We start from the raw sequence: 25,137 nt of genomic DNA, 5'->3' as shown, positions 1-25,137 counted from the left end.
ATTACCAACCTCTGTGCCGTTTTCTCCCTCACAGCCGTGCAGCTGGAGATATTAGAAAAAGGTCTCATCCACACATTGGCGCCCCCTGCCACACAGAACGCACAACATTAGTCAGGAACATAAACGCATCATCAGAACATTGGGTAACCACAAACACATAGTCATTAAGCCAGCAGATAAGGGGGGAAAATAGTTATTCAGGATAGGGACAACGCAGACAGTTAAATAACAGCACATATTATAAAACACTGACACACCCACTACAATTAGAGACACAGACACTAGTTAGAAAGATTACAGAAACACTCTACAGACAAAAATTCATCAACTTCAAACAAAAACAATATTTAGACGGTCCCAGTGAGCCCAGACCTCTTCTGTCTGCTCACCAAGATCCACAAGCCTCCTGAGACCTGGACGGTCCCCTCGGTTGTTCCGGTCGGTCGCCCCATTGTCAGTGACTGTAACTAAGAAACATACACAATAACAGAATACACAGACCATTTCATCAACCCACTCGCCAAACTTCACCCCAGTTACATTGAGGCAGTGGTTCCCAAACTTTTTTTGCCAGGACCCCCCTTGAACATAAAAATGGCTTTTGGCCCCCCCACATGTTACCAAATACATTTGATATCATTATTTTGTCCGGACAGAAGGATTAAACACGCATAAGATAGAAAAGTATGAATGATTAAATGAGGTAACACATAATGACTATTTTAACCGCCAGTGTAGGTGGCATGTTATTCTTTTAGTCCAGGTGTTTTCATGATGGAGCGATTGGCGCACTCAAACATGGTCCATTGTTGTTGGACGGTGAATAACTTTAAGAGCTTCAAACTGTTTTATCATTCGGCACCTCACTTTAAATCAAAGTCTGCAGTGTGCATCAGTTTGGAGTGATTTACAGAAGTCATCGAGGTTTCCTATTTTTTATATACAGGCAAAAATAACATCTTATATCCGCCTACCTGTTTGGTGGTTGATCTTACACCAGACGGAGAAGGAACTCGAGTGTAAAAGTCCAACACAATCACATGCTCTACATACTGTTTATCCACAGTGGCGCTTTAATCATTAACCAATGTGAAGTGCTACTGTTTGGCCCTTTACTGGCATCAAAGATTTTAATGTAAAACTATTTTTATTCTGTGTAGATTGTGTTGAAACTGCAATAAGCTCAAAGGGCAACGTGTTAGGAGCTGTATATTTATTTTACTTTAAATTGACTTCATTGTGTCACATTACCGGCTTAAGCACTTTTACTTTAACCTCGTCGTGGGGCAGTGTGTTGTCGGAGATTTTTGGACGTTAAGGACTCCATCATATCATCCCACAGACTTCTTTATGCTGTCCCTTTAACTGCATCTGCTTGCATCTCAAATTGAAGTCAACCACTACTGCTTACATATATTCATGTGTCTCTATTTGTATTCATAAAGTCTTTTATGAAACACCTTGCACATACCTTGAAGAAGTGTGTGTTATCAATCAATCAATCATCAATCAAACTTTTTTTATATAGCACCTTTCAGACAAATTAAATTGCAGTTCAAAGTGCTTAACAAGAGTGCAGAAAAGTTATTGACCTAAAGTAATTTATAAAATCATTTATAAAATCATTGAGAGACTAATGCACACCAATAAGAATAAAACCGCAAGCGGTGATGAAGGGCCCTCGCACCCCTGTGCATGTCGGGGTGTGTTGCGACCGCAGGAGTGCTGCAGCAGCTTAACGTGGCTAAGCAGCAGGCCGTGCAGTTCGATATGTGTAAAAGTCGTAGTACTGGCATGTTGAAATAGGCAACGTAATGAAGATCACATAAAGTTTTGACATAGAGCAGTTCAGGCTGGCACTGTCATGATAGCTATGACATTTGGAGGAAATTGAGCATTGTATATAGGATGCAGTACTTACTCTTTGCAGTAGGGGGCGCTATGGTTAAACTTTATTATTGTTCTGTCATTGTGTCCAGAGGCCAACCCTCAAAAAGATCAGAAAAAGTATCTGAGATGCAGTGCCGCCTCTTTCTAGTAGGGGGCGCTATGTTAATGGCATAATTGTATTAGGTTAGATGTGATCATGCCAGTACTGACATTGTTCATGTGAAATTTTGAGCAAATCTGACATTGTATATGGGAGGTAGTACTTAATCTTTGTAGTGAGGGGGGCTATGGTTACAATTTATTATTGTTTGGTGTCACTGTGTTCAGAGACCAACCCTGATAATACCTATGTAATTTCAAGAAGCTCAGACAAAGTATATAAGAGTTACAGCCACTTCCTGTTTGATGGCGATGTGATTTGTGGACTTCCTGTTGAGTTTTGGGCGTGGCTTGAAGAGGCTTTTTTGTAGGTTTTGTCATGTTGGAAATGCAGTAAGATTCAGAATTGTAGGTTCAACGTGCTGCGGGGGCTGAATGTTTGAATTATTGTAGGGGGCGCCACTGAGCCATTTAGCCACGCCCATTTACTTAAACGGTATAAGATGTTTGACTTTACTACCAGGATTATATGTATGAAGTTTTGGGACAGTACGACTATGTTAAGCTCGTGAAAAAACGACTTCCTGTTTGATGGCGAGCGACGCGTCCGTATGGCGACAGCGTTGGACGTAGGTGATTGAGCTTGAATGTCTTGTATGGCCGAGGTGTTAGCATGGTCCCCACCAATTAATGAGGGGAAAATGAGCAACTGTGTAGCAATGGCTAATGCTAATTGAGAAGCAGTAACTTCCTGTTGTCAACAGGTGGCGCTGTGACTAATCAAAAAATGTCAATCATGGATGTGTTCAGGGTCCCGTATCATGCATGAGAAATTGTAATATGATTGAACACTAGATGGCAGAGATATAAGCATTTACTTTTTTGGCAACTTGCCAAAACATTCCAAAAAATTCAAACGCACGTCAAGGCCACGCCCTTTGACGAAATAACGTGCAGCGCACAACAAGATATGTTGAGCCTGTCTAGAACGCACTGACACTGAGTTTGCGTCGATCAGATGAGCGCCCTCGGGCAAGATCCTTCATATGGGAAGGCTGAAATCGGCGATTTTGAGCCATTTTGGGCCATTATCGTGAAATTCAACTTTGTATTTGTGGACTTCCTGTCGGGTTTTTTGAAACGCTGCAAGAGGATTTTTAGTCCGTCCCGACAAGCTTAATATGCATACTAATTTTCATGAGTGTACGTGAAAAACTCTTTAAGGGGAGGCCATATTGATTAAAAATGTGTATAAAAAGAAAATAAAAGAAAATACAACACATAGAAGCAACAAGATATTAAAATAAATACATAAGAGGAAAATATTTAAAATTGTAATAGGATAAAAAAAGACAATACAGTAATGTTAATTAATAAACTATATAAAAGCCAGACTATCTGTATTTAAACCAGAGTTTGGTCTCACAGTCAGTTTGTCTCAGTTCATTGTCTCCGTCTTCGATCGGCTTAGTCTGTGGGGAAATATTTTCAACCCTAACCACAAACCATGTATCGCATCAGCAGCAGAAATAAGCAGCAAGAGACCCCTCCTCACCTCGTGGACACTTCAGTCAGTTCACTTCAGTTCAGAGAGTCAACATGGAGGTCTGTGCTCTTAACATCAGGCTGTGTGAGTATGATTCTTTATCTGTTTCATAGATATTTCTGTACCTGTTTTTATTAGATCTAACATACAACTCTTTTTCTTTCCAGTGATCTGTGTGTTATTCCTGTTGGGTGCACATGTTCAAGATGTGGGTATGTACCGTTAAGTTTCTCAAAGTTATTGTTCAAATTTTGGTATTTTGTATGACATAAGAGAACATATCTTTCTATGGTTTGTTTCAGATTCACTGATTCTCCGTCTTGAACCAAACAGACTGCAGTTCTTTGAATACGAGTCTCTGATCTTCCATTGTGAGGGCTCTCATGACTCGACTGGATTGAAAATTGTACATCGGTCCAAAGGGGAATTACTCAAATGTAGAACTACAGTGACATCAAAAAGGTCATCCTGTACTATTCCTAATATTTTTCCAGAGGACAGTGGGCAATACTTGTGTGAAACCGGAGATAGGAACAGAAGCGACATCATCCACATCACTGTTACTGGTATGTTTGCATTAAGACAAGATCTTTACATGCACTCATCTTTGTGTGATACAAAATGTGAACCCCATGTTGTTCAGCTGATCCTGTGATCCTGGAGAGTCCCATCAGTGTGGTGGAGGGAGAGACTGTGACTCTGCGCTGCAGACGCAAGACGACCTCTACCAATCTCTCAGCTGATTTCTACAAAGACGGCCGCCTTATCAGAAGAAGCTCTACAGGAAACCTAAGCATCCCCAGTGTTTCCAAACGTGATGAAGGATTCTACAAGTGTATCTCTGGAGGAAGAGAATCAGCCGAGAGTCTGATGGCTGTCCAAGGTGAGACACATCAGTGTTACCAAATTAAATTGAAAAATACATGTGATATAACTATGTGTTGAAACAGTATATTGATTGATTTGAAAAGGACAGCGTACATTAATCAACATACAGACGGATGTAAATGTACTTCCATTTGGGATGGGTCTTATAAATGACCTGACACGAAAATAAAATGTGATGCGTTCCATTAAAATGAGTCGGATGTCGCAGCGGCCCGTGTGTGTAAAAACAAGTTTTTACAAGAAAATACGATTTTGGGCTGTTTTCAGTTTTTATATGTTTCTAATTAAATAAAGTCTCAGCTTTAATACAATGTCAAAATTAATGTAAAATTCAAATGATAAATATCGCTAGCATTAATGAAACGAAACAGGTGTCAGATCTTTGTGTGTTATCTGTCAGAGCAGCATCTGTTTAGACGGACACGGAGACAGATTGACAGCCTAGACAAAATGAATTTGCGCAAAGACTTTGCTCGATTTTTAAATTCAATTCCTTTAAGAAATGCCACATCAGACGACGACTGAACCGACCTTATTACGGACTATTTCAAGCCCCGGCAGCTGAGAGAAAGAATGACACCGGCGGCTTGACCTCCGAGTCTGACTCGGCCTTCACCCCGCCGACACCGGCCGGCTCCGATCGAAGAAAGCGAGTGTGACGGAGGCGAGGAGGACCCGATGGTAGCTTACAATGTCTTACAATGATTTTAATAACATAAATGAAGATAGTGTAAAGGAAATCGAAATAGCTAGGGAGGTGTAGCTGCAAACACCACAACAGCAGCCCTTGTTACAAGCTCTTCACGCCGGAGGAGATGGTGAGAAGACGGGACCAAATCAGAGAAATGATGAATGGTAAGTAATCTAGCCTACTCAGCTTGCTTGGCTACATGATGCTTGTTTTCTGTTTGTAAACACAAGGAGGCCTAATAAGAAAATAACTTGCTATCGGTGCCTTATAATGTCTGTGTGTGAGTGAGTCTGTGTGTGTGAGTGAGTGAGTGAGTGTGTGTGTGTCTGTAAGCTCTTTTAAAAACTATAATGATAAGCATATGACATACTTTATCTAATTTGCATAATGGTTATTTTTTCCAGAATATCTCAAAACAAGCTCACCAACTTATAAAATGTTATAAACAATATGGATTGGCACCAAGGATGAAAAGGTCTGGTGGGTGTGTTTTGAGCAGGAGGCTGCTGACTGTTCAGGACATCCAAAGACTGAAGCAGTTCATGGTAAATTTTGCTGACGTCCACGCCATGCCACTCCCTGGGCGCATCCCCGGTTTCAAAAGGTCTGACATCCAGGCGCTTCCCACAACAGAGACCATGACATCAGTGTGGCGGAAATACAAGGCTCAGATGTGCTAATTAAATAACACTAGATTGATTACATTGTACATAATTGTTTAAAATAGTCATATTAAATACTCTTCTACATTATTATTCCCTCTCCTTAAAAATCATCAAAGGCTGGTTGCTAAGGACGTTAGACTGCTTTTTCCTGGAACACTCGCTTGACAGATTTTTGGCGCCATCTGGGGCCACAATGTGTATTGACATTTAAAGGGACAAGCAAACAATTAGAGCTGCGCTCTGAATACTAGACCCCGAATATAAGACGACCCGACTTTTTCGGACCTATTTTGATGGGGGAAAAGGCCGTCTTATATTCGGGCCAATACGGTAATTGTTTTTAATGATTGGACGTGTTATCAAATTATTTATTCATTTCTTGCACTGTAACTTTTATTACCTGTCTTATTCTATTTTAGCTTGTTTTTATTTTCTATAATCTGGGCTCTTTAATGATAATTTTTTCTAATTGTATTTAAGTCCTTTTATGTGTTTCTGTGCACTTTGTCACAATGCTTTGAATGTTTTATGTAAAGCACTTTAAATTGAATTGATTTTTTATAAATGTATTTCAATTCATTTGGAAAATGGCGGAATTTTGATTGTTGTCTTTAGTGCTCTTTTTCTCAATAACAAGGTTTGGTGACAGTCGACATTTGGAAGACTGTATCTCGTAGAATATCTGGATTAGAAAAATATTTTTTGTATTGCCATGAAGCTGAGACTTTCCTCTTTACAGCCATGCAGAAAACTCAATATGTGTTTCTGGGTTAAAGTGACTCAAAATTATGGAGCAGGTCACAATTATTCATTCATTCATGTACCCAAGTTAGCGGATGGCTAATTTTTGGCTCACATCCTCTTCATCCCTTTGTAGGTTACCCAGTGAATCTGTGGTCTCTTATTGACAATGATTCAAGAGAATTGTGCGAGAACTTTACACCACGAGAAGGCGTGCATTATTTCTATTTCTGTCTTCTTTGCAGAGTCACACCAAGAGATTCATGCGTCCTCAGATCTTCCGTTCATCATCTTCAGAAATGTTCTCCCTGTAGTAATGATGGCTTTGCTGCTGGTGCTGCTGGGATGGTTCCACTGTGGGAAACTCCGAGGTAAACCCACAGGTAAACAACAACACCTCGTGCACTCAAATCGAGATGGAGATACTGAAATAAAGGATACGACTGGATGAACGACAAAGACAGACATTTTCTTGACAGTCTTGTTTTGTTGCCAGAAATGAAGAGCATCCCATAATGCTTCATTCAGCTACTCAGCTGCTGTCTTCCATGTGTTACAGTGCACCTTGTTCATTACATGTAATGATGATCCACTTATATTCAGTGCATGTTGTGCAAACCAATGAAAACATTTTTATTCAGCTTAAAGAATCCAATCCATAGAAATGTTTTGACATGAGCAGATCAAAGAAAATGGCAGCACTTCCTGTTTGACATGTTTCATATATTTAATTCACATGTTGGTGAATGTTCAACAGATGTTCGTTCTTCTTCTGTATAAGGACGTGAAGATATCACAAGTCAAATAACACTGTGCACAGTTTGTTTCAGTGTCTTTCTATATTTAATATTCACATCTGAGACCACGTCTTCTCTAAGCCTGACCCACGAGCCACAACTCATCTCAGCGTTATTTATAGAGCACCTGTCATACGTAAAGTCTGTGAGCCCATAATGTTTGTGTGAACACCGTCACTGTTACAAAAGGACCCGAGATTAAAATTGTCTTTAAAACCCACATCATGTGCTGCGCAAGCAATCAGCAGGTGCAGCTCAGAGCTTCACTTCCTGCTCATATCTGCATAAAATATCGACCTATAATACGAACATTTGTGATGGTAACATGAACTTTTCAACTGTAATATTCCACTGAATGTTTTTATATCAACAACAATACAAAATATGTCTGCCTCTCTGTAACAGCAGCTCACATTTTTATTAAAGATGTGTGATGGAAGTTTTTTCTGTGTCTTCTTTTCATGCAGTGTGGTTGTTGTACAGCAGGGGGAACTCATTGTTAGTGTTGTACCAACATTAACCCATTAATAACCAGCTATACTAAATTAGGTTTGTTCAGGAATAGTGTCTCAGATTTCTTTATGTTGGAGGTAGGAATTCGAAAACAGCTTTGGTGACTTAAAATGCTCGTGGCAACAAAAAGCAAGGTGACCAATCTATTTCCAACACCTTGTTTGGTAGACAAAGTAATGTTCACAAAGGAAAACACAGGCTAAATATTCTTCTCAGTCCAATGGTGGATACAAATTAAAGGTTAAAACAATCTTTTTATTCACAGTGAGAACCCAAAAAGAAGATCTGATTTTTAATTCATTTAAAGCTTTTTCTTTTTTTTCTGTGACAAAAGTCAAAAACCTGCCACCTTCAAACCCTTCACACTTGTGAACTCTTCTATAACTCTACGTACCGCTGCCAGCCAATCAGAATCAAGAACTCTTTTCTCGAAGGTCCTGGGTTTACTTCAGATTCTGTTCAGACATTCAGTCCCCAGATGGTGAAACTCATCTTTTCGTAGAGACAGTGAAATATTGGACCTAATTAGCATTAGCATGTTGGCATGGTAATTTTGAACATATTAGCTTGCATTGTAATAGCATTCAGCTCAAAGCATTTGAGAGCTACTACCGTTACTGTCCACTCAAAAAGACGTTTTTGTTGAACATGTTGAATATGAATCGGGATTGCTGATAAGAAGATCCTGAGAAAATACTGTTTGCATGAAAGAATAAACACCAGTACACTTCTTTAATGGCACAGTTATTTTCTTTCTTCTCATGTATGACATTGACAACCACGTTAGACTTAAAGTGTCAGACTCATTTCTTTATTTGGACTCGGTCAGCGTGCTTCAGATGAAAGTGAAGCTGCAGCATCAAGGTGGTGGTTGACCACAGTTTCACACTCACGAAAATACACACAGCAGATGGAACATGTGGGTTTAACTGTCACTATATAATAACAGATAATACATCTGAAAATACAAACCACATCTCTTTAATATATCTTTAAACATCAACACATGTAGGGCGCAAAGCATGAAAACCATTTCTACAATGCAAAATAAAATAAAAAGTGTTTTTTCACACATCAGGTTCAACCAAACGTCTCATGTGCTGCTCGTCCTTCATTCAGCAGTCACACTGCGACCTGAAGACAGAAAGGGTTAACAGTTCTGAGCATACCACAGTTAATGTAAAAAAACACGGGTCGTATCATTCTGAGACGCATGACAGCAAAAGTTTGAACCGAAGCATGTAGGAAATGCTGCCTCAAGTGGTGCTTTGGTTGAACATCAACATCCAGTGACATAGACGTTTGAAAGCTGTAAATATGGGTCATGTTCGAAGTTCTGCTGTCCATCCTACCAGATATGAATGTCAGTAATGTCCTGAGTCTTACCTACTGGATCAAAGAATAGAGGGGTTCCTGTGTCAAAGGTCGGTTGGTACCAGCTGAGTGAACTGTCGCCGTCATGATTCTGGATACTCCTTGCTCTGTTTTGAGTATAGACTGAATTATCCCACAGTGTCACCAAAATACTTACTAGAACACTTGAACATCAGGCACCATTTAGTTTACGTTTTTATTACAATAAGTCTAAACCATTTTCTTGAGTGTCACTTGGGTCACCCAAAGTGGAGTTTAGTCTAAGCTACGGTTATAGCCTCCTTGTTTAAGCTTGAAACGTTTCACCTCATTTAGCACATTTTTGATTTGATTTTGATGAAATGAAAGGAATTCTTTGCTTTAACTTTTCTGATCTTTTGCTATCCTGTTATTTTGGGTTCTTGGAGGCTTAGGTTTGAATCCTATTTGTTAAAACTTTCCTAAATCCTGCTTCCTCTAATGTGTGTGATTTTTTATTCATCAATATGCAGATGACGCCCTGTTATATGTCTGTTAACTGTATTAAATCATTAGGCATTAAATCCAAGCTAGAATAATTGACTTTTTAAGTAACAATAATCAATAATGATAACTTTATTTGTAGTTTACAAAGTGCTATGTTATGCATAGTCTCAGTGTTTGAACCTGAAGTGTACTTTTCATTTCTCTGTAGACTTTATCGGAGAATATGTCTGCAGCTGATATCACCTTTATGACTACTTTAATTCTCATATAGAAATGAGCTGTTTTTGTTTCTCAGTGAAGAACTTTACCATTATGACTTTACCAAAGAGATAAAATAACACTACTTAAAGTTTTCAACATCATTTTAGACCATGTATGTATCGTAGGTATGTTGTATTTCCCTCAGGGATTAATAAAGGATATCAAAACATTATTTCTGTCCATTTCAAGGCCTTGAGATACAGACTCATGAAGCAGTCATTTAATGTTGTTAAACTACACCAGGTTCAAGAAGAAAGGAGTTTAAGATCAAGACATAGGATGGAGCATCATGACTGTGAAATGAACTGTGACAGGATATACTGTCAGATGAGGTACCTCTCTTTGTCCTGTCTTTTGTAATCGCAGCATACATCGCTTGGTCGCTTGGTGCATCTGCTGCCACTCGACGGGCCTCAACAGTGACTGAAAATACAAATGTGTGATAAGAATCCACATCGATACAGTACACAGGCCTTCGAGCAATCATATCCACAAACTGAACATTTTCTCTTTCTCCAAAGAACATGAACTTTCAATTAATGTGATTAAATAATTTGTCTTTTTGTAATGAGGACAGTGTGGACAAGTACAGCAACACTGCAGTGCGTGAAATAAAAAAAACACTATGAACAGGAAAACAGGAAGACATTGAGACATAATAAAATTATAACGCCACTTCCTGGTTTAAAAATGTGCAATTTGCAACTAGGACTGACGGCCGACGATCTCCTTGGTGTGTCAGGTCCTTTAGAATCCATAAATTGTGTTCAAGACCCCACTGTTATTAACTGGCCCATTCATCCATTAAATACATTCAACAAATGTAAAATGCAAATATTCCACGGGGACTGTGACCCATCAATCACTATAAGTGCCTCTAATTAGTAAAATGTGTTTGTACCTTTGTTCTGAATATATTTGCCGAAATGAAGAAGTCCAACCAGCAACAACAGAATCGATAAAACAGTCATAACTATCCATGGGGTAGAACAGGATGAGGCATTCTCTCCCTGGATTTCTGGAATGTAATCACAAAGTAATCGAGTAAACAATGACAGAGGACTTTAGCTTTGGATGGATTGACAGATTAGAAGAAAAATTAAGATTTTAAACCTGAACATTTCAACTTTTAATATTAATGTAAGGTATGCAGTTTAATCGTGCACAATAAAAGTTTGTTAAAACTCTTGAATCATTGTCTCTATGAGACCACAGATTCACTGGGTAACCTACAAAGGGATGAAGAGGATGTAATCCAAAAATTAGCCTTCTGCTAACTTGGGTAGATAAATAAATTTATATTTTATTTTTGTGTCAGGTCATTTATAAGACCCATCCCACATGGAAGTACATTTACATCCGTCTGTATGTTGATTAATGTACACTGTCCTTTTCAAATCAATCATAATACTGTTTCAACACATAGTTATATCACATGTATTTTTAAATTTGATTTGGTAACACTGATGTGTCTCACCTTGGACAGCCATCAGACTTTCGGCTGATTCTCTACCTCCAGAGATACACTTGTAGAATCCTTCATCACGTTTGGAAACACTGGGGATGCTCATATTTCCTGCAGAGCTTGTTCTGATAAGGTGGCCATCTTTGTAGAAATCAGCTGAGAGATTGGCTGAGGTCGTCTTGTGTCTGCAGCGCAGAGTAACAGCCTCTCCCTCCACCACACTGATGGGACTCTCCAGGATCACAGGACCATCTGAACAACATGGGGTTCATATTTTATATCACACAAAGATGAGTGCATGTAAAGATCTTGTCTTAATACAAACATACCAGTAACATTGATGTGGATGATGTCGCTTCTCTTCCCATCTCTGGACTCACACCAGTATTGCCCACTGTCCTTTGGAAAAATATTAGGAATAGTGCAGGATGACCTTTTTGATGTCACTGTAGTTTGACATTTGACTAATTCCCCTTTGGACTGATGTACAATTTTCAATCCAGTCGAGTCATGAGAGCCCTCACAATGGAAGATCAGAGACTCGTATTCAAAGAACTGCAGTCTGTTTGGTTCAAGATGGAGAATCAGTGAATCTGAAACAAACCAAAGAAAGACATGTTCTCTTATTTCACCAGAAAGTACCAACTGAAGTTAAAATACAACTAAGCACCAACCTGGTACTTACCAACGTCCTGGACATGTGCACACAGCAGGAATAACACGTGGACCACTGGAATAAGAAAAGAGAAGAGCTCCACATTGAGTGAGACGTGTTTTAACAGTCGTATATTCAACTGATTCTTACAGCTCCTAAAGCTGCCTTTGATGTTTGACTTTTACATTTTTATCTTTCAGGCCAAAAACCTCATATAAATATTTTGAACCTGAAAGTCTTTCCAAGCCCCAAGAGCATCCTCTGCATTAAACCATCATTTCCATCCTAACCTTGAACGACTACACTCTTTAGTTTTAACCAATCGTACTCACAGAGTTTGATGCACAGCGCGCCGACCTCCATGTTGACTGTCTGAACACCAAGCTGAACTGAAGTGTGACTGAGGAGGGGCTTCTTCCTGTGTGGTCTATTTATGCTGCTCATGTTACCCTAAGTTTGACACTTGGATTTTTTTCAAAACAACGTTCACACTGACTGAGCTGCTGTGGTGGTGGTAAAGCCTCTGTTGATAGATTAGCGTCATTGGGCTGAGCCAAAGAACGAAGCGGGTTGCTATGATGTGAAAACATTGATATAAACACGTAAAGTCAGACAGTTTGAAATAAAATGGTCAGCTGTTAAAAAGATAAACACAAGATATCTGCAGACACACCTGCAAGGCAGTGTCAGAGCTGAAACTATAAGCCCTCATCCTTCCGTCACTTTAATCATTTGATGGTCAGGTGTTGCTGCTGTGAGCTGGAAACAACCTGCAATAGAACCGTCCACACAGTTTAAAGCATCAATATGGACGACTTTCAGCGTTTTCCAAGTCCTACTGGGACACTTGTCCTCTAATTCTTGATATATTCTACAGCTGACAGTTATCCAACTTTGTAATTGTCTTTAACCAACAATATGTTGGAATTTGTGCTGCTCCTCCCCCTCATGGCCAACGTGCATTTGTTTTTAATCAATGAGTTGATTAAAGAAACATTGTGAGGATGTGGGCGTCAGCTAATCGACGTTCTAAGGGTAAGGTTAGATCACTGTGGTGAGACCAGCAGCCCGGATGAAGCAGCTATAACGGGCTCAGAGCTTCACTTCCGGCTCATTTCTGCATAAAATATCGACCTATTATACAAACATTTGTGATGGTAACATGAAAATTTCAATTGTAATATTCCACTGGATGTTTTTATATCAACAACAATGTGAAATACATCTGTCTCTCTGTAACAACAGTTCACATTTTTATTAAAGATGTGTGATGAAAGATTTTTTTGTGTCTTCTTTTCATGCAGTGTGGTCATTGTACAGCAGGGGGAACTCATTGTTAGTGTTGTACCAACAATAACCCATTAATAACCAGATATACTAAATTAGGTTTGTTCAGGAATAGTGTCTCAGATTTCTTTATGTTGGAGGTAGAAATTTGAAAATGGCGTTGGTGACTGAAAATGGTCGTGGCTACACAAAGCAAGGTGACCAATCTATTTCCAACACCTTGTTTGGTAGACAAAGTAATGTTCACAAGGAAAACACATGCTAAATATTCTTCTGAGTCCAATGGTGGATACAAATTAAAGGTTAAAACAACCGTTTTATTCACAGTGAGAACCCATTAAGAAGATCTCATTTTTAATTCATTCAAAGCTTTTTCTTTGTTTTCTGTGACAAAAAGTCAAAAACCTGCCACCTTCAAACCCTTCACACTTGTGAACTCTTCTATAACTCTACGTACCTGAGTCATGTTTGTGTGAAAGAAAGAGAGAGAATGTACCGCTGCCAGCCAATCAGAATCAAGAACTCTTTTCTCGAAGGTCCAGGGTTTACTTCAGATTCTGTTCAGACATTCAGTCCCCAGATGGTGAAACTCTTCTTTTCGTAGAAAGAGTGAAATATTTTATCTAATTAGCGTCAGCATGTTAGCATGGTAATTTTGAACATATTAGCTTGCATTGTAATCGCATTCAGCTCAAAGCATTTGAGAGCTACTACCGTTACTGTCCACTCAAAAAGACGTTTTTGTTGAACATGTTAAATATGAATCGGGATTGCTGATAAGAAGACCCTGAGAAAATACTGTTTGCATGAAAGAATAAACACCAGTACACTTCTTTAATGGCACAGTTATTTTCTGTCTTCTCATGTATGACATTTACAACCACATTAGACTTAAAGTGTCAGACTCATTTTTTTATTTGGACTCGGCCAGCGTGCTTCAAATGAAAGTAAAGCTGCAGCATCAAGGTGGTGGTTGACCACAGTTTCAAACTCACGTAAATACACACAGCAGATGGAACATGTGGGTTTAACTGTCACTAAATAATAACAGATAATACATCTGAAAATACAAACCACATCTCTTTAATATATCTTTAAACATCAACACATGTAGGGCGCAAAGCATGAAAACCATTTCTGCAATGCAAAATAAAATAAAAAGTGTTTTTTCACAAATAAGGTTCAACCAAACATCTCATGTGCTGCTCGTCCTTCAGTCAGCCATCACACTGCGACCTGAAGACAGAAAGGGTTAACAGCTCTGAGCATACCACATTGATATAAAAAAACACGGGTCGTATCACTCTGAGAAGCATGACAGCTAAAGTTTGAACCGAAGCATATAGGAAATGCTGCCTGAAGTGGTGCTTTGGTTGAACATCAACGGCCAGTGACATAGACATTTGAAAGCTGTAAATATGGGTCATGTTCTAACCTCTGCTGTCCATCCTACCAGATATGAATGTCAGTAATGTCCTGAGTCTTATCTACTTGATCAAAGAATAGAGGGGTTCCTGTGTCAAAGGTCGGTTGGTACAAGCTGAGCGAACAGTTGCCGTCATTACTCTGGATACTCCTTGCTCTGTTTTGAGTATAGATTGATTTATTCCACAGTGTTGCCAAAACACTTGAACATCAGGCACCATTTAGTCAAAGCTACGGCTATAGCCTCCTTGTTTAAGCTTGAAACGTTTCACCTTATTTAGCACATTTTCTAAAGTATTTGACTAATTTGATTAAATGAAAGGAATTCTTTGCTTTAACCTTTCTGACCTCTTGCTATCCTGTTATTCTGGGTTCTACGAGGCTTAGGTTTGAATCCTATTTGTTAAAACTTTCCTAAATCTTGCTACCTCTAATGTGTGTGATTTATTATTCATCAATATGCAGATGACGCCCTGTTCTATGTCTGTTAACTGTATTAAATGAAACAATAACGCCACTTCCTGGTTTAAAAATGTTCAGTGGTCTTGCTTTGTTCTTGTTCTGTTTTTTCACAGCAGATATTTGTCAAATACAGTTATAGATTAAAAAGGTTGTTATAACCAACCATTCACGTAATAAGTTCTGTTTAACTATTCTGGTCTGATGAAAAGTTGAAAATGGCGCTGGCGTTCTCAGCCAGAAGAGGCGGAGGCGACACATAAGGAGGGATCTGTGGGGAAATATTTTCAACCCAAACCACAAACCATGTATCGCATTAGAAGCAAAAATCCTCACCTCGTGGACGCTTCAGTCATATGTTCAGAGAGTCAACATGGAGGTCTGTGCTCTTAACCTCAGGCTGTGTGAGTATGACTCTTTATCTGTTTTACAGATATTTCTGTACCTGTTTTTATGAGATCTAACGTACAACTCTTCTTCTTTCCAGTGATCTGTGTGTTATTCCTGCTGGGTGCACATGTTCAAGATGTGGGTATGTACCGTTAAGTTTCTCAAAGTTATTGTTCAAATTTTGGTATTTTGTATGACATAAGAAAACATATCTTTCTATGGTTTGTTTCAGATTCACTGATTCTCCGTCTTGAACCAAACAGACTGCAGTTCTTTGAATACGATTCTCTGATCTTCCATTGTGAGGGCTCTCATGACTCAACTGGATTGAAAATTGTACATCGGTCAAAAGGGGAATTACTCAAATGTAACACTACAGTGACATCAAAAAGGTCATCCTGCACTATTCCTAATATTTTTCCATGGGACAGTGGGCAATACTGGTGTGAGTCCGGAGATGGGAAGAAAAGCGACATCATCCACATCAATGTTACTGGTATGTTTGCATTAAGACGAGATCTTTACATGCACTCATCTTTGTTTGATATAAAATATAAAGCTCATGTTGTTCAGCTGGTGATGTGATCCTGGAGAGTCCCATCAGTGTGGTGGAGGGAGAGGCTGTGACTCTGCGCTGCAGACACAAGACGACCTCATCCAATCTCTCAGCTGATTTCTACAAAGATGGCCACCTTATAAGAAGAAGCTCTGCAGGAAACATGAGCATCCCCAGTGTTTCCAAACGTGATGAAGGATTCTACAAGTGTATCTCTGGAGGAAGAGAATCAGCCGAGAGTCTGATGGCTGTCCAAGGTGAGACACATCAGTGTTACCAAATCAAATTGAAAACTACATGTGATATCACGATGTGTTGAACTTGAAGAAGAGTATATTGATTGATTTGAAAAGGACAGCGTACATTAATCAACATACAGACGGATGTAAATGTACTTCCATGTGAGATGGGTCTTATAAATGACCTGACACGAAAATAAAATATGAATTTATTCATGTACCCAAGTTAGCCAAAGGCTAATTTTTATCTTACATCCTCTTCATCCCTTTATAGTTTACCCGGTGAATCTGTGGTCTCATACTGGCAATGATTCAAGAGAATTGTGCTTGAACTTTACACCACGAGAAGGCGTGCATTTTTTCAATTTCTGTCTTCTTTGCAGAGTCACACCAAGAGAGTCGTGCGTCCTCAGATCTTCCGTTCATCATCTTCAGAAATGTTCTCCCTGTAGTAATGATGGCTTTGCTGCTGGTGCTGCTGGGACAGCTCCACTGTGGGAAACTCCGAGGTAAACCCACAGGTAAACAATGGCACCTCCCATGCACTCAAATCGAGATGGAGATACTGAAATAAAGGATACGACGGGATGAACGACAAAGACAGACATTTTCTCCAAAGTCTTGTTTTTTGTTTGCCAGAAATGAAGAGCATCCCATAATGCTTCATTCAGCTACTCAGCTGCTGTCTTCCATGTGTTACAGTGCACCTTGTTCATTACATGTAATGATGATCCACTTATATTCAGTGCATGTTGTGCAAACCAATGAAAACATTTTTAATCAGCTTAAAGAATCCAATCCATAGAAATGTTTTGAAATGAGCAGATCAAAGAAAATGGCAGCACTTCCTGTTTGACAGGTTTCACATTTCACATTTAATTCACATGTTGGTGAATGTGAATGAAGATATCACAAGTCAAATAACACTGTGCACAGTTTGTTTCAGTGTCTTTCTATATTTAATATTCACATCTGAGAGCACGTCTTCTCTAACCCTGACCCACGAGCCACAACTCATCTCAGCGTTATTCATAGAGCACCTGTCATACGTAAAGTCTGTGAGCCCATAATGTTTGTGTGAACACAGTCACTGTTACAACAGGACCCGAGATTAAAATTGTCTTTAAAACCCACATCATGTGCTGCCCAAGCAATCAGCACGTGCAGCTCAGAGCTTCACTTCCTGCTCATATCTACATAAAATATCAACATATAATACGAACATTTGTGATGGTAACATGAACATTTAAACTGTAATATTCCACTGAATGTTTTTATATCAACAACAATGCAAAATACGTCTGTCTCTCTGTAACAGCAGTTCACATTTTTATTAAAGATGTGTGATGGAAGTTTTTTTTGTGTCTTCTTTTCATGCAGTGTGGTCATTGTACAGCAGGGGGAACTCATTGTTAGTGTTGTACCAACATTAACCCATTAATAACCAGCTATACTAAATTAGGTTTGTTTAGGAATAGTGTCTCAGATTTCTTTATGTTGGAGGTAGAACCTCAAAAATGGTGACTTAAAATGCACGTGGCTACACAAAGCAAGGTGACCAATCTCTTTCCAACACCTTGTTTGGTAGACAGAGTAATGTTCACAAAGGAAAACACATGCTAAATATTGCTCTGAGTCCAATGGTGGATACAAATGAAAGGTTAAAACAATCGTTTTATTCACAGTGAGAACCCATAAAGAAGATCTGATTTTTTATTCATTCAAAGCTTTTTCTTTGTTTTCTGTGACAAAACGTCAAAAACCTGCCACCTTCAAACCCATCACACTTCTGAACTCTTCTATAACTCTACGTACCTGAGTCATGTTTGTGTGAAAGAAAGAGAGAGAATGTACCGCTGCCAGCCGATCAGAATCAAGAACTCTTTTCTTGAAGGTCCTGCGTTTACTTCAGATTCTGTTCAGACATTCAGTCCCCAGATGGTGAAACTCATCTTTTCGTAGAAAGAGTGAAATATTTGATCTAATTAGCATTAGCATGTTAGCATGGTAATTTTGAACACATTAGCTTGCATTGTAATAGCATTTAGCTCAAAGCATTTGAGAGCTACTGCCGTTACTGTCCACTCAAAAAGACATTTTTATTGAACATGTTGAATATGAATCGGGGTTGCTGATAAGAAGACCCTGAGAAAATACTGTTTGCATGAAAGAATGAACACCAGGACACTTCTTTAATGGCACAGTTATTTTCTGTCTTCTCATGTATGACATTTACAACCACATTTAGACTTAAAGTGTCAGACTCATTTTTTTATTTGGACTCGGTCAGCGTGCTTCAGATGAAAGTGAAGCTGCAGCATCAAGGTGGTGGTTGACCACAGTTTCAAACTCACATAAATACACACAGCAGATGGAACATGTGGGTTTAACTGTCACTAAATAATAACAGATAATACATCTGAAAATACAAACCACATCTCTTTAATATATCTTTAAACATCAACACATGTAGGGCGCAAAGCATGAAAACCATTTCTACAATGCAAAATAAAATAAAAAGTGTTTTTTCACACATCAGGTTCAACCAAACGTCTCATGTGCTGCTCGTCCTTCATTCAGCCGTCACGTTGCGACCTGAAGACAGAAAGGGTTAACAGTTCTGAGCATACCACATTTATATGAAACATGGGTCGTATCATTCTGAGAAGCATGACAGCTAAAGTTTGAACGGAACCATGTTGGAAATGTTGCCTTAAGTGGTGCTTTGGTTGATCATCAACGTCCAGTGACATAAACGTTTGAAAGCTGTAAATATGGGTCATGTTTTAAGTTCTGCTGTCCATCCTAGCAGATATGAATGTCAGTAATGTCCTGAGTCTTACCTACTGGATCAAAGAATAGAGGGGTTCCTGTGTCAAAGGTCGGTTGGTACCAGCTGAGTGAACTGTCGCCGTCATGGTTCTGGATACTCCTTGCTCTGTTTTGAGTATAGATTGAATTATCTCACAGTGTTGCCAAAATACTTAGTAGAACACTTGAACATCAGGCACCATTTAGTTTACGTTTTTATTACAATAAGTCTCACCCAGTTGTTGAGTGTCACTTGGGTCACCCAAAGTGGAAGTTATTCTAAGCTACGGTTATGACTTCTTTGTTTAAGCTTGAAACGTTTCACCTTATTTAGCACAGTATTTGACTATTTTAATGAAATGAAAGGAATTCGTTGCTTTAACTTTTCTGATCTTTTGCTATCCTGTTATTTTGGGTTCTTGGAGGCTTAGGTTTGAATCCTATTTGTTAAAACATTCCTCAATCCTGCTTCCTCTAATGTGTGTGATTTATTATTCATCAATATGCAGATGACGCCCTGTTCTATGTCTGTTAACTGTATAAAACCATTAGGCATCAAATCCAAGCTTGGATAATTGACTTTTTAAGTTACAATAATCAATAATAATAACTTTATTTGTAGTTTACAAAGTGCTATGTTATGCATATTCTCAGTGTTTGAATCAGTAGTGTACTTTTCACTTCTCTGTAGACTTTATCAGAGAATATGTCTGCAGCTGAATTCACCTTGACGACTACTTTAAATCTCATATACAAATAAGCTGTTTTTATTTCTCAGTGAAGAACGTTACCATTATATTTAAAAAGATCAAACAACCCTACCTAAAGTCTTAGACATCACTTTAGACCATGTATGTTTTTTATGTATGTTGTATTTCCCTCAGGGATTAATAAAGGATATCAAAAAAATATTTCTGTCCATTTCAAGGCCTTGAGATACAGACTCATGAAGTAGCCATTTAATGTTGTCAGACTACCCCAGGTTCAAGAGGAAAGGTTTTTCAGATCAAGACATAGGATGGAGAATCGTGAATGTGAAATGAACCGTGACAGGATAAACTGTCAGGTGAGGTACCTCTCTTTGTTCTGTCTTTTGTAATCGCAGCATACATCGCTTGGTCGCTTGGTGCATCTGCTGCCACTCGACGGGCCTCAACAGTGACTGAAAATACAAATGTGTGATAAGAATCCACATCGATAAAGTACACAGGCATTAAAAATCTATGTCAATTTCCAAGTCGAGCAATCATATCCACAAACTTAGCATTTTCTCTTTCTCCAAAGAACATGAGTTTTAAATTAATGTGATTAAATAAATTGTATTTATGAGGACTAAAGGACAATAGAGTTCCCTTTTCACACTTCAAAGGACATTTGCTCTGATTATCGTCGATAAGACGAGCAGGCTGCTTTTTTAAAAATCTATCACTCCTTTGTTTTAAGTGCAAGTTTACCTGAACATGCTAATGGTACCTGTTCTTACCTGTTTGAACCTCAGCTGTGCCTGATTGAGGTGCCAGTGTGGACAAGTACAGCAACACTGCAGTGCATGAAATGAAAAAAAACACTATGAACAGGGAACCAGGAAGACATTGAGACATGATGAAAATATAACGCCACTTCCTGGTTTAAAAATGTGCAATTTGCAACTAGGACTGACGGCCGACGATCTCCTTGGTGTGTCAGGGTCTTTAGAATCCATAAACTGTGTTCAAGACCCCACTGTTATTAACTGGCCCATTCATCCATTAAATACATTAAACAAACGTAAAATGCAAATATTCCACATGGACTGTGACCCATCAATCACTATAAGCGCCTCTCGTTAGTGAAATGTGTTTATGCCTTTGTTCCGAATATATTTGCCGAAATGAAGAAGTCCAACCAGCAACAACAGAATCGATAAAACAGTCATAACTATCCAAGGGGTAGAACAGGATGAGACATTCTCTCCCTGGTTGTCTGGAATGTAATCACAAAGTAATGAAGGAAACAATGACAGAGGATTTTAGGTTTGGATGGATTGACAGATTAGAAGAAAAATTAAGATTTTAAATCTGAACGTTTCAACTTTTGCTATTAATGTAAAGTATGCAGTTTAATCGTGCACAATTCAAGTTTGTCAAAACTCTTGAATCATTGTCAATATGAGACCACAGATTCACTGGGTAACCTACAAAGTGATGAAGAGGATGTGAGTTAATGTACGCTGTCCTTTTCAAATCAATCAATATACTGTTTCAACACGAAGTTATATAACTGTATATATTATATTTTTAAATTTGATTTGGTAACACTGATGTGTCTCACCTTGGACAGCCATCAGACTCTCGGCTGATTCTCTTTCTCCAGAGATACACTTGTAGAATCCTTCATCACATTTGGAAACACTGGGGATGCTCAGATTTCCTGCAGAGCTTCTTCTGATAAGGCGGCCATCTTTGTAGAAATCAGCTGAGAGATTGGGTGAGGTCGTCTTTCGTCTGCAGCGCAGAGTCACAGTCTCTCCCTCCACCACACTGATGGGACTCTCCAGGATCACAGGACCATCTGAACAACATGGGGTTCATATTTGATATCACACAAAGATGAGTGCATGTAAAGATCTCATCTTAATACAAACATACCAGTAACATTGATGTGGATGATGTCGCTTCTCTTCCCATCTCTAGAGTCACACCAGTATTGCCCACTGTCCTCTGGAAAAATAGTAGGAATAGTGCAGGATGATCTTTTTGATGTCACTGTAGTTCTACATTTGAGTAATTCCCCTTTGGACCGATGTACAATTTTCAATCCAGTCGAGTCATGAGAGCCCTCACAATGGAAGATCAGAGAATCGTATTCAAAGAACTGCAGTCTGTTTGGTTCAAGACGGAGAATCAGTGAATCTGAAACAAACCAAAGAAAGACATGTTCTCTTATTTCACCAGAAAGTACCAACTGAAGTTAAAATTGAACTAAGCACCAACCTGGTCCTTACCAACGTCCTGAACATGTGCACACAGCAGAAATAACACGTGGACCACTGGAATAACAAAAGAGAAGAGCTCCACATTGAGTGAGACGTGTTTTAACAGTCGTATATTCAACTGATTCTTACAGCTCCTAAAGCTGCCTTTGATGTTTGACGTTTACATTTTTATCTTTCAGGCCAAAAACCTCATATAAATATTTTGAACCTGAAAGTCTTTCCAAGCCCCAAGACCATCCTCTGCATTAAACCATCATTACCATCCTAACCTTGAACGACTACACTCTTTAGTTTTAACCAATCGTACTCACAGAGTTTGATGCAGAGCGCGCCGACCTCCATGTTGACTGTCTGAACACCAAGCTGAACTGAAGTGTAACTGAGGAGGGGCTTCTTCCTGTGTGGTCTAAGTTTGACACTTAGATTTTTTTCAAAACGACGTTCACACTGACTGAGCTGCTGTGGTGGTGGTAACACCTCAGTTGATAGATTATCGTCATTGGGCGGAGCCAAAAAACGAAGCGGACTGCTATGATGTGAAAACATTGATTCAAACACGTAAAGTCAGACAGTTTGATATAAAAAGGTCAGCTGTTAAAAATGAAACACAAGATATCTGCAGACACATCTGCAAGGCAGTGTCAGAGCTGAAACTATAAGCCCTCATCCTTCGGTCACTTTAATCATTTGATGGTCAGGTGTTGCTGCTGTGAGCTGGAAACAACCTGCAATAGAACCGTCCACACAGTTTAAAGCATCAATATGGACGACTTTCAGCGTTTTCCAAGTCCTGCTGGGACACATGTCCTCTAATTCTTGATATATTCTACAGCTGATAGTAAGCCAACTTTGTAATTGTCTTCAAGCAACAATATGTTGGAATTTGTGCTGCTCCTCCCCCTCATGGCCAACGTGCATTTGTTTGACAATCAGAGGCCGGAGATGTCGACAAAGACTTTGCGGACTGATGAGGTTCAGTTATATTACAGGAACCCTTAGTTTGGGGCTGACTGAAAACACTGGAGACAAAATGACGGGAGGAGACTAGGAGGTACTCACAAAAGTATGTCATATTTATTCACAACAAAGTGAATGCGTCGATTAAAGAAGGATTGTGAGGATGTGGGCGTCAGCTAATCGACCTTGTAAGGGTGTATGCATGAGTGAAGGTATGGTGAGCGAGGTGTGCTGTGGAAAGTCAAACAAAAGGAAAGAGCAGCATGGTTGAACTGGGGGAACAGTCTTTCTCCCTGCCCCCCACCCCAATGAGGAAGTGGGGCCTGCTCTTATCGACTGGGAACACAAGTCCCATGACGACCTGCCACACCTGTGCAACACTCAGTGGTGATGATATCGAGTAATATGTTTCTGTGATCATGAGACCTGAACAGTTGTTGTGGTAGATTTCCAATTTCACAATCCTGTAAAGAAAAAAAAATAGTCATGCTGTTTGAGGTTAGGTCAGTGTGGTGAGACCAGCAGCCCAAATGAAGCAGCTATAACGGGCTCTGATGTCCTCCCAGATCGCTGTAACATGAGACTGTCTTCATCATCGACTCAAAGGTAACAATCTGTGTTCTCATTATAAATATCACTGAGAATACGTAGAAGTTTGACTGTTTGAGCTTTGTTTCACTTCTGCATTCACCTGCTGATTATAATCATTTTAAAAATCTTGTTTGAAACAAGAGAGATGTAGGAAGTGATGTAAGGTTGAATATCTAAATAATGTGTTATAGTAGACATTTGGAATATGTTGTAATCTCAAATTTCAATAACTGAATGAAACAGCTAAATGTGTAAATGTTGGTAATGAATGAGAGTTTAACCCTAACCCTAATCTAACCCAGAAGGCCTTGGATAGGCCCGTCCAGTGGGGGAGGGTTAGGTATAGGAAGAAATTCACATCCTCCTCCGTCTCCACTCTTAGGGACCTCCTAACCAGGAGGCCCCGGAGCGAGGAGGGCCCTCCTGTGCCTCAGCTCTCCCCTCTGGACTTTCCTCCACTCTCCCAACCAGCAGGTCCATCTACCACCCACCGTAACCTCCCTCGCCCTCCTCTCCTACCTACTCCTACCTGGCCTCCCTCCTCCTCCTCCCCTGTCCTCCCTTACCCCCTTCCCCCCTAACCCGAACCTGTGTCGTCCACCTTCTTCCTCCCCTCGCTTGATTCCTCCTCCCCCTACTACCCCACCCTACCCATCCCCTAAACTTAACCTTAACCCTGCTCCCTCCTCCTCCTCCCCCCCTCTCTCCACTACCATACCTTCCTCATCCCCTAAGTCTAGCCCACCCCCCCCTCCCTCCTCTCCTCCTCCCACCACTTCCTCAGGTCTCTGTACGTTGGGGGGATTCAGCGGCGTCATCGGGGCCCAGCGGGGTGACTCAGCCCCCATTGCCCCGGACGGCGAGTGAAGGTTGAGATCCATCCACTCCCACAGAGTGCACTCGACTGTCTGGGTCCTCTGCCTGCCCCCCTGTCGCCCCCTCCTCCCCTCCCTCTTCACCCGCTTCACACACAGTCAATAACCGCACTGAACAGACACCGCCTTACAGTAACATTGTTCTACCCTGCAGTAACACCATCTCATCCTCTCCACTTACAGACACACCACACAACCAGCAGAGGGAGCCAGAGCTGCTTGCTCTGAAGGGTGATGATGATGAAGAGAGTAACCAAAGCTGAAAACAACCCCAACATCTGAGATATCCACCTCTTATACCACCAGGGCCTTCGTGGCAGCACCTGGCTCCCCAAGTAGGCCGGACCACACACACACACACACACACACTCACAGAAAGATACAGGACTGGTCGCTGGAGGTCCGGAAGAAGACACTCATTATAGGTGACTCCAACCTCTCCCGGATCCCTCCTTTCACAGACCCACACATACAGGTAGACAGTTTTCCCGGAGCCAACTTCCATCACATAGCCAGCATACTT

At 40.0% G+C, this 25,137-nt stretch overlaps 3 protein-coding genes and 1 long non-coding RNA gene across 4 annotated transcripts in view; 2 read left to right on the top strand and 2 right to left on the bottom strand.

Annotated features, from left to right (window-relative positions):
• Nucleotides 1-3,544: 3,544 nt before the first annotated feature.
• On the top strand, nt 3,545-7,719 carry LOC110004213 (low affinity immunoglobulin gamma Fc region receptor II-a-like). The gene is made up of 5 exons (XM_020659761.3): nt 3,545-3,619; nt 3,703-3,747; nt 3,838-4,101; nt 4,179-4,418; nt 6,766-7,719. The coding sequence occupies exons 1-5, from the start codon at nt 3,589-3,591 to the stop codon at nt 6,969-6,971; spliced, it is 786 nt and encodes a 261-aa protein (XP_020515417.2). The 5' UTR covers nt 3,545-3,588; the 3' UTR covers nt 6,972-7,719.
• Nucleotides 7,720-8,450: 731 nt separating this feature from the next.
• On the bottom strand, nt 8,451-12,462 carry LOC109999065 (low affinity immunoglobulin gamma Fc region receptor II-like). Its single transcript, XM_065950612.1, has 8 exons — nt 12,383-12,462; nt 12,081-12,125; nt 11,725-11,988; nt 11,408-11,647; nt 10,832-10,948; nt 10,267-10,353; nt 9,221-9,311; nt 8,451-8,964 (listed from the first exon to the last, which is right to left on the bottom strand). The coding sequence occupies exons 1-8, from the start codon at nt 12,411-12,413 to the stop codon at nt 8,946-8,948; spliced, it is 894 nt and encodes a 297-aa protein (XP_065806684.1). The 5' UTR covers nt 12,414-12,462; the 3' UTR covers nt 8,451-8,945.
• Nucleotides 12,463-15,690: 3,228 nt separating this feature from the next.
• On the top strand, nt 15,691-17,796 carry LOC136177399 (uncharacterized). The gene is made up of 4 exons (XR_010665007.1): nt 15,691-15,753; nt 15,844-16,107; nt 16,185-16,424; nt 16,790-17,796. It is a non-coding gene; the product is annotated as an uncharacterized lncRNA (long non-coding RNA).
• An 860-nt stretch (nt 17,797-18,656) lies between these two features.
• Nucleotides 18,657-25,137, bottom strand: part of LOC114917775 (high affinity immunoglobulin gamma Fc receptor I-like) — a 48,580-nt gene continuing 42,099 nt past the window's right edge. The window contains exons 9-11 of the mRNA XM_065950611.1: nt 20,293-20,379; nt 19,254-19,344; nt 18,657-19,001 (exon numbers count right to left, since the gene is read on the bottom strand). Coding sequence (XP_065806683.1) covers nt 18,983-19,001; nt 19,254-19,344; nt 20,293-20,379 — 197 coding nt within the window. The 3' untranslated portion in view covers nt 18,657-18,982. The remainder of the gene's footprint in view (nt 19,002-19,253; nt 19,345-20,292; nt 20,380-25,137) is intronic.

The sequence above is a fragment of the Labrus bergylta genome, chromosome 22 (genome assembly GCF_963930695.1).
Source record: "Labrus bergylta chromosome 22, fLabBer1.1, whole genome shotgun sequence".
In the NCBI taxonomy this organism is placed as follows: Eukaryota; Metazoa; Chordata; class Actinopteri; order Labriformes; family Labridae; genus Labrus; species Labrus bergylta.
Note: the sequence above shows the minus strand (reverse complement) of the source record. Positions and strands in the feature narration are given on the sequence as shown.

Coding starts and splice junctions, on each gene's coding strand:
- LOC110004213 (XM_020659761.3), top strand. CDS start 3,589: ATGGAGGTCTGTGCTCTTAACATCAGGCTGT. Junction 3,620..3,702: donor TGCTCTTAACATCAGGCTGT/GTGAGTATGATT, acceptor TTTTCTTTCCAG/TGATCTGTGTGTTATTCCTG. Junction 3,748..3,837: donor TGCACATGTTCAAGATGTGG/GTATGTACCGTT, acceptor GGTTTGTTTCAG/ATTCACTGATTCTCCGTCTT.
- LOC109999065 (XM_065950612.1), bottom strand. CDS start 12,413: ATGGAGGTCGGCGCGCTGTGCATCAAACTCT. Junction 10,949..11,407: donor AAGTCTGATGGCTGTCCAAG/GTGAGACACATC, acceptor ATTACATTCCAG/AAATCCAGGGAGAGAATGCC. Junction 9,312..10,266: donor AAAAGACAGGACAAAGAGAG/GTACCTCATCTG, acceptor TACTCAAAACAG/AGCAAGGAGTATCCAGAATC.